The following is a 15,876-nucleotide window of genomic DNA, read 5'->3' as shown; positions in this document are numbered from 1 at the left end:
AGCATTTTCAACAAAGCAAGGACACAAAAGTTTCTCATATTTCAATTTAGTAAATCTTTAATACATTTTGACTAGAATCAAACGCATTTTAATTTCATTAAGAAATATTCAAGAGATGGCCAGGCGCGGTGGCTCACACCTGTGATCCCAGCACTTTGGGAGACCAGGGCAGGTGCATCACTTGAGGTCAGAGTTCCTCTAAAAATTCAAAAATTAACCAGGCGTGGTGGTGCACACCTGTACTCTCAGCTACTTGGGAGGTGGAGGCAGGAGAATAGCTTGACCCCGGGAAGTGGAGGTTGCAGTGAGCCGAGATCATGCCACTGCACTGCAGCCTGAGCAAGAGGGAGACTCCATCTCAAAAAAAAAATCTTTAAGGGAAATCACATTATTTTATATATGATTTTAGAGTCTAAGATGGACAATTTAACTGTTAACCACTTATTCCAGATAAGACAATAACTTTAACTTACCTTTACTATTATTCTTAAAATAAATACTAAATTTTTTTTTTTTTTTTTTTTTTGAAACGGTGTTTCGCTCTGTCACCCAGGCTCGAGTGCAATGGCACGATCTAGGCTCACTGCAACCTCTGCCTCCTGGGTTCAAGCAATTCTCCTGCCTCAGCCTCCTGAGTAGCTGGGATTAGAGGAATGCGCCACCATGCCCAGCTAATTTTGTATTTTCAGTAGAGACAGGGTTTCACCATGTTGGTCAGGCTGGTCTCCAACTCCTGACCTCAGATGATCTGCCTGCCTAGGCCTCCCAAAGTGCTGGGATTACAGGTGTGAGCCACCGCGCCAGGCCATGAATACTAAATTTAAATTATCCCAAGGAACTTCTGGAGGAGCTCCAGATGCACAAACAAAATGTACTATGGAGAAGGTTCTCTATGAGAAAGGGCTCCAATATCCTTCCCAGGTACTTCCTCATCCGCCACCCCACTTCACAGAAAAATCTGAAAGAGTTGTTGATCATCTTTCCATTTTTTCTCTTAGCATTCACTCTTCAAAATCTGCTCCATTCAGTCTTCTATCCCACCAGTCCACACAAGCAATTATTGTAAAAGCCACCAGTGACATCTATGCAGACAAATCATACTCAATGTCCTCATCTTTCTAAACCTCCCAGTAACATATTCAACATAAATGACAACTCTCTGCTTGGGATGCTTTTTTTTCTCCTTGGCCCTGTGACACCACATACTTTCCTGTTTGTTTTTTCCTCTAACTCATCACCCTTTCCTTCTTTTTGATTTTTATTTTTATTCGTTTTTTTGGAGACGGAGTCTTGCTCTGTCTCCCAGACTGGAGTGCAATGGCACGATCTCGGCTCACTGCAACCTCTACCTCCTGGGTTCAAGCGATTCTCCTGCCACAGCCTCCCGAGTAGCTGGGACTACAGGCGCGTGCCACTATGAGCCACGGCGCTGGCCCAGCCTTTCCTTCTTAATCTCCTCTGCCGGCTCCTCCTACCACCGGACTTGGTCCTGGACTTTTTTTTTTTTTTTTTTTTTTTTTTTTGAGACAGAGTCTTGCTCTGTCGCCAGGCTGGAGTGCAGTGGCACGATCTCGGCTCAATGCGACCTCCGCCTCCCGGGTTCAAGCAATTCTCCTGCCTCAGCCTCCCAAGTAGCTGGGACTACAGGCGAGCGCCACCACGCCCAGCTAATTTTTGTACTTTTAGTAGAGACGGGATTTCACCATGTTGGCCACAATGGTCTCGATCTCTTGACCTCGTGATCTGCCTGCCTCGGCCTCCCAAAGTGCTGGGATTACAGGCGTGAGCCACTGCGCCCTGGCGGTCCTGGACTTTCTTTCTTTTTTTTTTTTTTTGAGACGGAGTCTCGCCTGTTGCCCAGGCTGGAGTGCAGTGGCGCCATCTCGGCTCACTGCAAGCTCCGCCCCCCGGGTTCATGCCATTCTCCTGCCTCAGCCTCCCGAGTAGCTGGGACTACAGACGCTCACCACCATGCCCGGCTAATTTTTTGTATTTTTTAGTAGAGACGGGGTTTCACCGTGTTAGCCAGGATGGTCGCGATCTCCTGACCTCGTGATCTGCCCGCCTCGGCCTCCCAAAGTGCTGGGATTACAGGCATTAAGCACCGCACCCCGCCTTGTCCTGGACTTTCTTAGTCCACTTTTAACGTCTCTCCTAAAAGTATCACAGGCATTTCAAACCTAACAATGTCAAAGGGGAACTCCTAATTTCCTCCCAACCCCAAGGCCACACTTCCCCAAGGTATTCCCCTCAAGGAAACTCCAACACCATCTACCCAGTTCTTCAAGCAGAAAGCCTGAGTCAGTAAACCTAACGTGGTTAAGAGCATCTGCTCTGGAGCCAACCTAGTTAAAACACAACTTCGTTATTTATATTAACTATGTGATCTCGGGCAAGTTGGGTCCTTCTGAGACTCATACGCCTTAAGTAGAACACTTACTAAATTACCACACAGTAAATTTATAATTATTCTTTTTTTTTTTGAAATGGAGTTTCGCTCTTGTTGCCCAGGCTGGAGTTCAGTGGTACAATCTCGCCTCACCGCAACCTCCGCCTCCTGGGTTCAAGCGATTCTCCTGCCTCAGCCTCCCAAGTAGCTGGGATTACCGGCATGCGCCACCACGCCCAGCTAATTTTTTTGTATATTTAGTAGAGATGGGGTTTCTCCATGTTGGTAAGGCTGGTCTCAAACTCCTCACCTCAGATGATCCACCTGCCTTGGCCTCCCAAAGTGCTGGGATTACAGGCGTGAGCCACTGCGCCTGGCCTACAATTACTGTTCTTAATGCCTTATTTCCCTAATTCCCATCAGTAACTCTTTTTTTTTTTTTTTTTTGAGATGGAGTCTCGCCCTGTTGCCTGGTCTGGAGTGCAGTGGCACGATCTCGGCTCACTGCAACCTCCCCCTCCCAAGTTCAAGCAATTCTCCTGCCTCAGCCTCCCAAGTAGCTGGGATTACAGGCGCCCACCACCACGCCCAGCTAATTTTTTTGTGTTTTTAGTAGAGACAGGGTTTCGCCTTGTTGGCCAGGCTGGTCTCAAACTCCTGACCTTGTGATCCGCCCACCTCAGCCTCCCAAAGTGGTGAGATTACAGGCATGAGCCAATGCACCCGGACTTCCCATCAGTAACTCTTACTGTCAGTTCTACCACCAAACATTTTGCATCTGTCCACTTCTCTCCATCTCTACAATTGCTACCCTCATCCAAGCCACTTGCATCCCTCCCTGCCTTAGTATTTCCTCCCTTCTTCAGTTCTTCCCCTACGATCCATTCTCCACAAAGCAGCCAAAGGGATTCTTTCAATATATAAAACCGGCCGGGCGTGGTGGCTCATCCCTGTAATCCCAGCACTTTGGGAGGCCGAGGTGAGCGGATCACGAGGTCAGGAGATCAAGACCATCCTGGCTAACATGGTGAAACCCTGTCTCTACTAAAAATACAAAAAATTAGCTGGGCATGGTGACGGACGCCTGTAGTCCCAGCTACTCAGGAGGCTGAGGCAGGAGAATGGCGTGAACCCAGGAGGCGGAGCTTGCAGTGAGCCAAGATGGCGCCACTGCACTCCAGCCTGGGCGACAGAGTGAGACTCCATCTCAAAAAAAAAAAAAAAAAAAAAAAAAAATATATATATATATATATATATATATATAAAAAACCAAATATAATTCCTCTGCTTCAAACCCTCCAATTTCTCCTCATTACACCTTAGTTAAAAATCCAAATTCCTTTCCTTGGTCTTAAATGCCCTACACATCAGTGGTTCACAACCCTAGTCATATATTATAATCATCTATGGAGGTTTTTAAAAAATTATTCATGCTTAAGCTCCATCCTGGACCTATTAGGTCAGAATCTGGATGTGATGCTCACCAAAATTTTAAAAGCCTACCAGGTGATTCTTCTTTTTTGTTGTTGTTGGAGACGGAGTCTCACTCTGTTGCCCAGGCTGGAGTGCAGTGGTGCAATCTCAGCTCACTGCAACCTCTGGCTCCCGGGTTCAAGAGATTCTCCTGCCTCAGCTTCCCGAGTAGCTAGGATTACAGGCACCTGCCACCACACCTAGCCAATTTTTGTATTTTCAGGAGACGGGGTTTCACCACCTTGGCCAGGCTGGTCTCGATCGCTTGACCTCATGATCTGCCCACCTCAGCCTCCTAAAGTGCTGGGATTACAGGCATTAGCCACCGCGCCTGGCCCCAGGTGATTCTTACGTATAGCCACGGCTGAACACCACCACCCTAAATGATCTGACCCCTGCCCCTTTCTCCAGTCATGCTCTTGTTCATTCATCCATACCAACTCACTGGCATCTTTCCTTTGCCTCAGGGTTCCAAATCTGTTTGTGCCTTAGGGACTTTGCATAGCTATTCTTTCTGCCTGGAAAGTTCTTTCTCAGATCTTCTCACAGTTGAATCCTTCCTCATCTTTCAGAATCAACTTAAATATTAGCTCCTTTATGAAAGCTTCTCTGACACCCAATTGAAAATACGAAAATAGATTACCAGATGGCACTCGTTTTATTTTTATCAAAGCATCTAAATGTGTATGTGGGTTTGTATTATTTTTCTTTTCTCAAAAAAATCTAAGCTCCAGAGGAGCTTAAGTGAATTGTTTGCTGCCATGCCCTCAGGATGTAGATAGCAAATAGTAAGCATTCAAAAAATATTTGCTAGCTGAGTGTGGTGAAACACACCTATAGTCTCAGCTGAGGTAGGAGGATGGCTTGAGTCCAGGGGTTCGAGGTTGTGGTAAGCTATGATCACGTCACCGTACTCTAGCCTGGGCAACAGAGTGAGATCCGTCTCAAAAAAAAAAAAAAAAAAAAAAAAACCCACAAATTTTTGTTGAATGAATGAATGAGTAAATAATAAATAGGCTTGCATGCAAACCAGCTTACTCAGGGCTGTCTCCTGTAGCTTAATTTTTTTTTTTTTTTTTTGAGACAGGGTCTTGCTCTGTCACCCAGGCTGGAGTGCAGTAGCAGGATTTTTGCTCACTGCAACCTCCGCCTCCCAGGTTCAAGCAATTCTCCTGCCTCAGCCTCCTGAGTAGCTGGGATTACAGGTGCATGCCACCACGCCAGGCTAATTTTTGTATTTTTAGTAGAGACAGGGTTTCACCACGTTGACCAGGCTGATCTCGAACTCCTGACCTCATGATCCACCTGCCTTGGCCTCCCAAAGTGGTGGGATTACAGGTGTGAGCCACCGTGCCCAGCCAATTTTTTTTATTTATTTATTTTTTAATTTTTAGAGACAGGGCCACCCAGCCTCCTGGGTTTAAGCAATTCTCCTTTCTCAGCCTCCTGACAGGGATTATGGGCACCTGCCAGTATGCCCAGCTAACCTTTTTTTTTTTTTTTGAGATGGAGTCTTGCTCATCGCCCAGACTGGAGTGCAATGGCATGATCTAGGCTCACTGTAACCTCTGCCTCCCGGGTTCAAGCAATTCTCCTGCCTCAGCCTCCCAAGTAGCTGGGATTACAGGCGCCCGCCACCAAGCCCAGCTAATTTTTGTATGTTTAATAGAGATGGGGTTTCGTCTTGTTGGCCATGTTGGCCAGTCTTGAACTCCTGAACTCGTGATCTGCCTTTCTCGGCCTCCCAAAGTGCTGGGTGTACAGGTGTGAGCCACCACGCCTGGCCAATTTTTATATTTTAAGTAGAGACAGGGTTTCACCATGTTGGCCAGGCTGGTCTTGAACTCCTGACCTCAGGAGATCCACCTGCCTCAGCCTCCCAAAGTGCTGGGATTACAGGCGTGAGTCACCTCGCCAGCACTTTTTTTTTTTTAGAAGGAGTTTTGCTCTTGTTGCCCAGCCTAGCGTGCAGTGGCATGATCTCGGCTCACTGCAACCTCCAACTCCTGGGTTCAAGCTATTCTCCAGCCTCAGCCTCCTGAGTGGCTAGGATTACAGGCGTGCGCCACCACACCCAGCTAATTTTTGTATTTTTAGTAGAGACAGGGTTTCCTCACGTTGGCCAGGATGGTATCAAACTCCTGACCTCAGGTATCTGCCCATCTCAGCCTCCCAAAGTGCTGGGATGAGCCACTGCGCCCAGCCTCAAATTGACTGATTTAAATGAATATTTATGTAGTCTCCTCCCCAAGAATCTGGCACACAAGTTAACAAAGAAAGAAGCGGCTCATGGGTAATGGGTAGGAGAAACCAAAAGAGAAAAAAAATCCATCTACCAGATAGCCAACTTTGGTCCGGAAAGAGGTTTCCAATCTGAATCTTGGCACTCTAAATGGGTACTAAATTGAACATAAAATGTTTCCCAAATAGACAAATATAAAACACCTTCATGATTCTTTCAGCCTGAGACATTTTAAGAAACTTTAAAAGGAAATAAAAATATCTAAGTAACTGAATGATCAAGACTACTACTAGTGTAAGTTCTAGTGGTACCACTTTACAACTGGAAATGAAGGTATTACCTTTGGGATATCTCCCTTAATACCTGGAGGGAGCCGCAGGATCCAGAAGTTCCTGTTGCGCAGCAGGTTCTCCAAGTTCTCCAGCCGCCTCTGCAGCAGCCCGTACTCCTGCAGCAGGGTTCCCAGCACGGCCCACTTGCCGTCCAGCTGGTTCCCAAGCTCGGTAACTGTCTTTTCACAGCTGGCTAGTTTCTTCTCTGCTGTCCCTGTCCGACCTTCTAGGTGTAGGAGTCGCCGGCTGTGGATCTCCACCTTCCTCTCTATAGCCTGCACAGCGGCCACCACTGTCCACAGAGAGATAGCTGCTGTCTGCAGGTGTGCCTCATTTGCTGCTGGGGGTGTAGGAAGAGGAAGGGGCTGCAGGGATGTAAGGCACTCGGAGTCCCATTCAGATGTCTGCATGCAGTGGAAAGATGGAACAAGACATTGAGTGTTAGAAGGAACCCTAACTCCAAACTAAAATCAGATAAGGACTGCTTAACTGTCCAGCAGAGATTAATTTGAATATAGTTTTAGTACTGCCTGCGTATGCCTCATCTTTCTGGAGCTCACTGGCATCAACAGCCAAGAGACCTGATTTGGTGGTTCTGGGATAGATTGGGTAAGACAGTGAATTAATGAAATTGGCTCTTGAACTCGTCTGGTATATTTCCTCTGATATAAGTCCCAGCTTAGGTTGCTGCAGCATCCTCTGTCTCTGGAAAAGGCAAATGTGCACAAGGATCCTTTCCAGGCCTCATTGAACCTAGTCCCCTCTGATAAATCCATTATAGACTTATGCTCTAGACCTGTCAATCACCCTGTTTACAAACTACAACCACACCATTCCGTAATGGCTGAATAAGCTAAGAATCTTGAATCTGAAGAAAACATGAGAGCTGTTTTCAAATAATGAGGGTTACAAAACAGAAGGCAGAACAGCCTTGTTTCATCTTACACTATGTTACTCCAGAGGGCAGAACTAGAACCAACATAACGAAATTTTCAGACAGGCAAACTTTGGCCTACAATAAATACATTTTTTGTTTCTTTTTAGAGACAGGGTCTCAGGGTCTCATTATGTTGCCTAGGCTGGCTCGCTCAAGCAATCCTCCTGCCTCAACCTCCCAAGTAGCTGGGGCTACAGGTGTGTGCCACTGTGAACCACTAATAAATAATTATTGAACTATTCAAAAAAAGAAATTCTTGCTGGTGTGGTGGCTCATGCCTGTAATCCTAGCACTTTGGGAGGCTGAGGTGGGCAGATCACCTGAGTTTCGGAGTGCAAGTCCAGCCTGGCCAACATGGTGAAATCCCGTCTCTACTAAAAATACCAAAATTAGCTGGGTGATGGTGCACATCTGTAACACCAGCTACTCGGGAGGCTGAGGCAGGAGAATCAGCTTGAACCTGAGAAGTGGAGGTTACAGTGAGCCAAGATTATGCCACTGCACTGCAGCATGGGCAACAGAGGGAGACTGTGTCTCAGGAAAAAAAAAAAAAAAAAAAGAGGCTGGGCGCGGTGGGTGGCTCACCTGTAATCCCGGTACTTTGAGAGGCCAATCACCTGAGGTCGGGAGTTCGAGACCTGCGTGACCAACATGGAGAAATCCTGTCTCTACTAAAAATACAAAATTAGCCGGCCATCGTGGCGGGCGCCTGTAGTCTCAGCTACTTCAGAGGCTGAGGCAGCAGAATGGCGTGAACCCGGGAGGCAGAGCTTGTAGTGACCCAACTTCGCGCCACTGCACTCCAGCCTGGGTGACAGAGTGAAACTCCGTCTCAAAAAAAAACCAAAACAAAAAAAAGAAATCTTTAAGGGAAATCACATTATTATTTATTTATTTATTTATTTATTTATTTCTTGAGACGGAGTCTCACTCTGTCACCCAGGCTGGAGTACAGTGGTGCCATCTCAGCTTACTGCAACCTCCGCTGCCTGGGTTCAAGCGACTCTCCTGCCTCAGTCTCCTGAGTAGCTGGGACTACAGGAGCGTGCCACCATGCTCAGCTAATTTTTTGTATTTTTAGTAGAGACGGGGTTTCACCGTGTTAGCCTGACCTCATGATCCGCCCTCCTCGGCCTCCCAAAGTGTTGGGATTACGGGCGTGAGCCACTGTGCCCGGCCACATTATTTTATATATGATTTTAAAGTCTAAGATGGATAGTTTAAATATTATCCACTTATTGCTTGAACCCAGGAGGCGGAGGTTACAGTGAGCCAAGATTGTGCCACTGTACTCCAGCCTACACGACAGAACGAGATTCAGTCTCGAAAAAAAAAAGAAAGAAATTTTTGTTGAATGAATGAATAAATAAATAGGCTTGCATGCAAACCAGCTGCCTCAGGGTGTCTTCTATAGCTTATTTTTTTTCAATTTTTTTTTTTATTTTTAGAGACAGGGTCACCGAGGCTGGAGTGCAGTGGCATGACCATAGCTCATTGTAACCTATAACTCCTGGGTTATTGATCTTTCCAAGAAAATAAAAGGCTACTCCAAAATAATTTACTTTGAAACAAAGAGTAGTATAAAAGGAAAAAATTCCCACAACAAATAAGTTGGACTAGGATGATGTATACAAAGCCTTCTAACTCTATGAACCTGAGAAGCCACTCTCTGACCACAACATCCCATCTTTCCAACTCACCCACTACTTTATTCTCATTTCACCTAGTCCTTTGACCATTCCATTCGCTCCTGGTTTATCTGCCCGTTCCTGGCTTTTTTTCTCTAGTTGATCACTCCCCTTCTCTCATGTCTTTCTGCCTCACCCGCTCAGCTAACCTCCGGCCTTGAATCAGTCCAATCATTCTTTCTCCATTCCTGTAAGCAGATTAGTAAGCATGCCTAGAGGAAATCACCAGGTAAACTGCTGTTACCACATACCAATGGTTTCTAAGCTTAGTGGGGATCTCAACACTGACTCGTGCCCTCCATGTCGCTTGTCCCATTCCATAAAGTGGCTACTACAAAACCTCAGCACAGTCCTTCAGCTTTTAGTAGTTTGTCCTCAAACTAACATGAATAAGAATCACCTGGAGGGGCCAGACACGGTGGCTCATGCCTGTAATCCCAGCATTTTGCAAGGCCGAGACAGGTGGATCACCTGAAGTCAGGAGTTTGAGACCAGCCTGACCAGCATGGTGAAACCCCATCTCTACTAAAAAATACAAAAATTAGCTGGGTGTGGTGGCAAGTGATGTAATCCCAGCTACTCGGGAGACTGAGGCTAGAGAATCACTTGAACCCAGGAGGCGGAAGTTGCAGTGAGCTGAGATCGTGCCACTGCACTCCAGCATGGTGACAGAGCGAGACTGCCTGGGGCGGGGCAAGGGGGGGCGCTGGGGGGGCGGGGAAGAATCACCTGGAGATCTTGTCAAAGTACAGATTTTTATTCAGTAGGTCTGTAAGGAAAACTGAGATTCTGTTGGGTTTTGTTTTTGTTTTTTTTGGGATGAGGTCCCACTGTCACCCAGGCTGGAGTGCAGTGGTGCAATCTCAGCTTACCGCAACCTCCATCTCATGGGCTCAAGCAATTCTCCCACCTCAGCCTCCCGAGTAGCTGGGACCGCAGGCACACACCACCATGCCCCGCTAATTTCTGTATTTTTGGTAGAGACACGGTTTCACCATATTGCCTAGGCTGGTCTCAAACTCCTCAGCTCAAGTGATCCACCTGCCTCAGCCTCCCAAAGTGCTGGGATTACAGGTGTGAGCCATGGTACACAGCCTGAGATTCTGTATTTTTAACAAATTCCCAGGTGATGCTGACACTGAGTAGTAAGACTTGCCTGCTGCAGCCCCCACTCTCAGAAGATGACATGTCCTCTTACTTTGAGACGGAAATTAATCAGACCTAAATTCATTCAACTTTCTCTTCATACTCCTCGCTTCAAACTTATCAGTAACCGAATGTAAGTTTTCTCCTTTACTTCCTAAGGAAGTTGCATCCTATTTAAATCTTAACTCTCCACATTTGCTTCACTTATGCCAACCCCTTCCATCTTTTTGGGTACGTTGTTCCTTTCTTAGTGTCAATCTGTCTCCTGATTCTTCTCCATAGGGTAGACTGGCACTGTTCAATACAGTAGCCACTACCTACATGTGGCCACTGAGCACCTGAAATGTGGTTAGTTAAATTGAGATGTGCTATGAGTATAAAATACACGAGACTTTGAAGACTTAGTATGAAAAAAATATGTTTGTTTGCTTGAGACAGGGTTTCACTTTGTTGCCCAGGTTGGAGGGCAGTGGCAGGATCACAGCTCACTGCAGCCTCCACCTCCCTGGCTCAAACACCTCCCACCTAAGCCTCCTGAGTAGCTGGGAGTACAGGTGCATGCCACCACGCCTGGCTAATTTTAAAAAAAAAATTTCTTTTTTGTAGAGATGGGGTCTCCCTATGTTGCCCAGGCTGGTCTTCAACTCCTGGGCTAAAGCTATCTTCCCACGGCAGCCTCCTGAAGTGCTTGGGATAACAGGCTTGAGCCACCACACCCGGCCATTAATGTTTTAAATCGATTACATGAGGCCGGGCGCGGTGGCTCACGCCTGTAATCCCAGCACTTTGGATCCCAGCGGGCGGATCACGAGGTCAGGAGACTGAGACCATCCTGGCAAACACGGTGAAACCCCCTCTCTACTAAAAATACAAAAGGACCCGGGCGTAGTGGCACGCGCCTGTAGTCCCAGCTACTCGGGAGGCTGAGGCAGAAGAATCGCTTGAACCGGCAAGGCAGAAGTTGCAGTGAGCCCAGATGGCGCCACTGCACTCCAGCCTGAGGGACAGAGTGAGACTCCACCTCAAAAAAATAAAACAATTGGTGACATGTTGAGATAATATTTTGCATATATTGAGCTAAATATATAATTAAAATTAATTTCATCTATTTATCTTTATTTTTTAACTTCTCAAAAATTTTTTTTATTTTAGAGACGCGGTGTGGACTGCCTCGAACTCCTGGGCTCAAGTGATTCTTCCGCCTCAGCCCCCAGCCTAGCTGGGACTACAGGCGTGCACAACACAGCGCCTGGCTTTCTACTTTTTAAACGTGACGCCCAGAGAATTTAAGCAGGGGTGTCCAATATTTTGGCTTCCCTGGGCCACATTGGAAGAACTGTCTTGGGTCACACATAAAATACTGATCATGACAGCTGATGAGCTTAAAAAAAAAAAAAAAAAGACAAAGAAAAAGGTCCGTGCATAAATCTCATGATGTTCTAAGAAAGTCTACGAATTTGTGTTGGGCCGCATTTAAAGCAGTCCTAGTCCGCATGCGGCCTGGGGGCCGCGGGTTGGACAAGCTTGATTTAGAGTTTTGTATGCGGCTTCCCTTATATTTCTATTAGCCAGGACTGTTACAGACACAGGATCATCGCTACCATCCCACCTATACACAAAAAAAAAAGGTTGGAAAAAAAGAAAAGCAGGTCCAAGAGTGGAGGTGGCACTTTCCTCTACTCTATCCCCTACCCATCGCTGCTCTTCCTCCTTTTCCCAGTCACCCCTCATGTGCCAGTGTGGCTCCTGACCCAGTACAATGGCTCTCCTAGAGGTGACCAAAGACCTCTTGGGTGGCAAATGCGATCAGTGCTTTCCCCGCGGCCTGACCGTCCCCTTCTCATTCTATGGGGCTGCGTGCAGGCGCGGCCCGGTCGCCTCCGTCGCCCTGGCAACTGGCCGCTGCCGGCCCCCGCAGGCCTTGGCAAACACCCGCGAATGAACCGCCACGCACGCGAGGCCACTCCAGCCTCCGGGTCCGCACCATTCATTCGGCAGATATTTCGGGAGGGCCTCCCGCGTGTCCCGAGTCCGGTGCCGGGAGCCCAGGAGTCACGCAGGGCGGCGGGAATGCGCCTCCGCACACTTAAATGCCGCCCGCGCCACCGCTCAGATTGCTGGTGACGACCGCTCCCGCGGCCGCGAGAATGGTTGACGGCTCCCCAGCCCAACCCCGCTGCGCGTCTGGCGGGCAGGCGTGGGGCTGACACGCAGCAGGCACCCCCTCGACTTCAACCCAACTGCAGGGCCCCGGGTCTCATAGCTGCCTGCGAGTCCCCCTCAGACCTGCGGCCCAGCCTGGTGTCCCCGGGTGGGTGGTTTCACACCCACCCGCTAAGTCCTCTCACGCGAGGCTGCAGCCGCCAAGCACAGACGACAGGCGACGTGGCCGGCGGGACCCGAGAACGGCGCCTGTGCCTGGCAGCTCCCTGCCCGCCCGCCTTCCTCCCTCGGGGTCTGGGTCTCGGCGGCTCACAACACTCGCGCGCGGCCGCCCTTACCGGGGCCGGGGCCGCCTCAGCCATGGCCCTGCGCTATCTGGCCCGGGCCTCGGAAGTCGCCGCCGCTGCCGCCGCGCGCAGCTCCAAGCAGGCCTGGCCGCCGGGTCCTCTCCACAGGCGACGCCGACCCGGCCCTGCCTTCCCCGCACGGACGGAACTCACGCGGCCGTCGGGGCTCGGGACGCACAGGAACGCGGCGGAGGCGCGGGGCGGCAGGCGGCGGGTCAAGCTGGGGTCGCGAGGCCGACTCCGCCGCACTCCGCCCGCAGCGGCCCCTCAGCTGGCGCTTTGTGGGCAGCGAGTGCACCGGGAACCGCGCGGGCCTAGACGCGCCGCAGGCTCGCGCTTCCCGGCCGCCGCGGCCAGCGCGCCCCCTGCCGGCCCCCGCGGCCAGCGCCGCCCGCGTCGCCTCCGCCCCTCCCCCCCGGCTCTTGGGCTTCGGTGTGGGGAGGGTTGTTATTTGGCGCCCACGTGTGTTCCGCTTTCTCACATTCCCACGAGAAGGTTCAGCCGACCGCAGTTTAGGACCCAGCCGCAAAGCCGGGCTCATTCTGGGGAGTGATTTTCTTCACGGAGGCTCGATACGCAGGCGCCGTCTGCAGGGAACGGCTTCTCCTGAAGGGCAGCCGTATTTTAAACAGCGGAAATGTGCAGGGTGAGAGTAAGGGGGACAGGGCTGAAGGGAGCCTGTGGGTGGAATGAGTGACGGAGAGACACAATTTTGGAATGAAGAAGATATAGATCATTTGCGGAAATTACAAATGTGGTTGCCAAGGTGAGGCGGTTCACGTCCCACGCGGCCCGTGTTGAGATCAAATAATATTCTAAGGTCTCCTTCACATCTCGGATTATTGACTCTTCGGGGCCTGGTCTGGAAATGGGATTCTTAATTTTTGTTTATTTATTTATTTAGAGACGGAGTCTCACTCAGTCGCCCGGGCTGGAGTGCAGTGGCGGGATCTCGGCTCACTGCAACCGCCTTCCGGGTTCAAGCGATTCTCCTACCTTTGTCTCCCAAGTAGCTGGGATTACAGGCATGTACTACCATGCCCAGCTAATTTTTTTTTTTTTTTTTTAATAAGTGGAGACGGGGTTTCACCATGTTGGCCAGGCTGGTCTGAAACTCCTGACCTCAAATGATCCACCCGCCTTGGCCTCTCAAAGTGCTAGGATTACAAGGGTGAGCCATTGCGCCCGGCCTTATTTATTGATTTATTTAGAGACAGAGTCTCCCTCTGTCGTCCAGGCTGGAGTGCAAGTGGCACAAACAAGGCTCACTGCAGCCTTAAACTGCTGGGCTCAAATGATCCTTCCCCTCAGCCTGTCCGAGCAGCTTGGACTACAGGCGCAGCTACCAAGCCCGGCTAATGTTTTATTTATTTGTATTTATTTATTTACTTATTTATTTTTCTGTAGAGACAGGGTCTCGCTATGTTGCCCAAGCTGGAGGAAGTGGAATTCCTGAAAGCGGCAGAGATCGAGCTCGGGGTTAGGGTTTGCTGCGTCTGAGCTAAAGGACCTGCGAGAACAGGCCGGGCGCAGTGGCTCACGCCTGTAATTCCAGCACTTTGGGAGGCCAAGGCGGGCAGATCACCTGAGTTCCAGACCAGCCTGGCCAACATGGTGAAACCCCGTCTCTACTAAAAAATACAAAAATTAGCCGGGCGTGGTGGCGTGCACCTGTAATCCCAGCTACTCCGGAGGCTGAGGCAAGAGAGTCGCTGGAACCCAGGAGGCGGAGGTTGCAGTGAGCAGAGATGGCAGCACTGCACTTCACCCTGGGCGACAGAGCTAGACTCCATCTAAAAAAAAAAAAAAAAAAAAAAAAAAAAAGGACCTGCGAGAACAAAGTGTTATCTGGGGAGGTAGTGTTTTAAGTCAACAGAGTGTGTGTAACTGCAGTAGGTTCCTTGCCCAATGCACATAGCAAGTCTATATGCAGAGACACCAGGTTGCAGCAGAGAAAGAGGTCTAATCATAGGGCCACCTAAGGAGGAGACAGGAAGAAGCCTCACATCCATCTCTCCTAGGAATTTGGGAATTTGGGGTTAGAGTTTGTAAGGGTAATGGAGTTGACTGATTGGTGGGAGAGTGCTGGTGAAATCGTGGTACAAGAAGATGAAGAAACTACATTCTCATGCTCATCCCATTCCTCTGTGGGGGGTCTTCAAACTGGTTGAACTCAACTGTTTCACCGGAACTCGTGGTCTGAAAAACATCTTAAGCGATCCTTAAACAAAAGCCTTATGATTCTAATGTCAGAGATCCTGTCTACAGGAACAACAGGGATGCAAATCAATTCTTAGTCTGATGTCTGAAATCCTATCTATAGGAACAATAGAGATGCAAATGTCAGTATCTAGTGCCTTGTGACTATTAGCAACAAGGAAGTAGGCCGAAGTGCAGCCTGATTAATGCTTAATTATAACTATATTTCTGTCCAGAACCTGCATGCAATTTTTGTCAACCCTGTTGGGGCGGTTTCATGTGTGTGATGATAGGATAAACACATGACCCTGGTTTTCCAGGAAGTCTTCATTTCAAACATGTATGAATCAAACACTGCCAAACCTGTATTTCAACACATGAATCAAGTCAATGCCTGTAACAGTATAACTATCTGTAGATCACAAAAGTATGAGAACTATCCTGTTGGGGCAACTGCTCTTGAGCAGACTAAGTTACTTTTAGCCTGTGGCTATATATGCAGTCCGTAATTTGGGATTTACCTGAATATACATATTGGTCAGATGGTGAATGTTTAATAATGAAAATTGCCATTCTCTGAATCACAATATGACTAGGTTACAAAAAAATAATAATCTGAATTTTCTTGGAAAGAAAATTCTGTTGTATAATTTTATTATTTAAAATGTAGTAGCCGAGAAGCCGGGCACGGTGACTCACGCCTATAATCCCAGCACTTTGGGAGGCCGAGGTGGGTGGATCGCCTAAGGTCAGGAGTTGGAGACCAGCCTGAACAACATGGTGAAACCCCATCTCTACTAAAAATAGAAAAACCAGCCGGGCGTGGTGGTGGGTGCCTATAATCCTAGCTACTCAGGAGGCTGAGGCAGGAGAATCACTTGAACCTAGGAGGAGGAGGTTGCAGTGAGCGGAGATTGCACCATTGCACTCCAGCCTGGGCAACAAGAGTGAAACTCCATC

The 15,876-nt window shown here is 48.7% G+C and overlaps 1 protein-coding gene across 3 annotated transcripts in view; it reads right to left on the bottom strand.

The window, feature by feature from the left end:
• The window catches only part of ZNF398 (zinc finger protein 398), a 36,663-nt gene extending 23,384 nt beyond the window's left edge, over window positions 1–13,279 (bottom strand). The window contains exons 1-2 of one of the 3 annotated variants that reach the window (XM_054560712.2): window positions 13,199–13,279; window positions 6,445–6,840 (exon numbers count right to left, since the gene is read on the bottom strand). In XM_054560712.2, coding sequence (XP_054416687.1) covers window positions 6,445–6,840; window positions 13,199–13,258 — 456 coding nt within the window. In that variant the 5' untranslated portion in view covers window positions 13,259–13,279. Of the gene's footprint in view, window positions 1–6,444; window positions 6,841–12,191; window positions 12,681–12,708; window positions 13,080–13,198 lie in introns of those variants that run through there. The other 2 variants (XM_024250280.3, XM_054560714.2) reach the window with 2 other exon arrangements.
• Between the last annotated feature and the right edge of the window lie 2,597 nt (window positions 13,280–15,876).

This window comes from Pongo abelii, chromosome 6 (genome assembly GCF_028885655.2).
Source record: "Pongo abelii isolate AG06213 chromosome 6, NHGRI_mPonAbe1-v2.0_pri, whole genome shotgun sequence".
Classification (NCBI taxonomy): domain Eukaryota; kingdom Metazoa; phylum Chordata; class Mammalia; order Primates; family Hominidae; genus Pongo; species Pongo abelii.
The sequence above is the reverse complement of the archived record's forward strand: the minus strand, read 5'-3'. Positions and strand labels throughout refer to the sequence as shown.